The 669-nt window shown below is 43.5% G+C and overlaps 1 protein-coding gene across 1 annotated transcript in view; it reads right to left on the minus strand.

Annotated features, from left to right (window-relative positions):
• The window catches only part of LOC105620732, a 6,377-nt gene extending 5,708 nt beyond the window's left edge, over positions 1 to 669 (minus strand). Inside the window, exon 1 of the mRNA XM_012202224.1 lies at positions 559 to 669. Within this exon, the coding sequence (XP_012057614.1) occupies positions 559 to 669 (111 nt within the window). The remainder of the gene's footprint in view (positions 1 to 558) is intronic.

Consider the following 669-nt stretch of genomic DNA (forward strand, 5'->3'; position numbering starts at 1 on the left):
TACTTTATATACAGAGAGTTTGAAAGTAAATATTTCGCCAAATATTTCATGGGCAGAGCGGACTAAACTGAGTCGAAAAGTCCTCTACCATTTTGTAAATTTCCCCAATAGTTAATGAGATATTAATCCTTAAAGATAGTCGAATACGCGCCCGGCCTATTACTGAGAAATGTATATGCCTACCGATCGCTTGGCGCACGAGTCTTGGGAGTTGGGGATTGGTTGGCAAGCATCTCGCGCCGCGCACACCGCCGCAAGCCTCCATAGCTCGGACGGCACGCCAGACTATCCCCGCTTCCCGCGCACCAAGCGATTGGTAGGCGTATACACTTCGCAGTAGTATTCGGCTATTTTTAAGGATTATTATCTCGTTAACTATTAGGGAAACTTACAAAATGATAAAGGACTTTTCGACTCAGTTTAGTCCGCTTTACCTGCTCATGAAATATTTGGCGATTATTTCCAGACACCCTGTATATTTAAATATGTTGAGTGGGGCTTTTATGGAATTACTAGGCTCTTGTTCCAAGAAATCTAGCACTTCCCCTGTCAACAAACATTCACGCGACTGGTTTTTAAAATATTTTCTAGGATCTCATCGCGACCAGTAACTGCTTCGGGGTGACCCCGTATCAAAAGCTGATTTACCCTGATTGGTACATTCGTCAT

Source organism: Atta cephalotes (assembly GCF_000143395.1).
Source record: "Atta cephalotes unplaced genomic scaffold scaffold00028, whole genome shotgun sequence".
Lineage (NCBI taxonomy): Eukaryota > Metazoa > Arthropoda > Insecta > Hymenoptera > Formicidae > Atta > Atta cephalotes.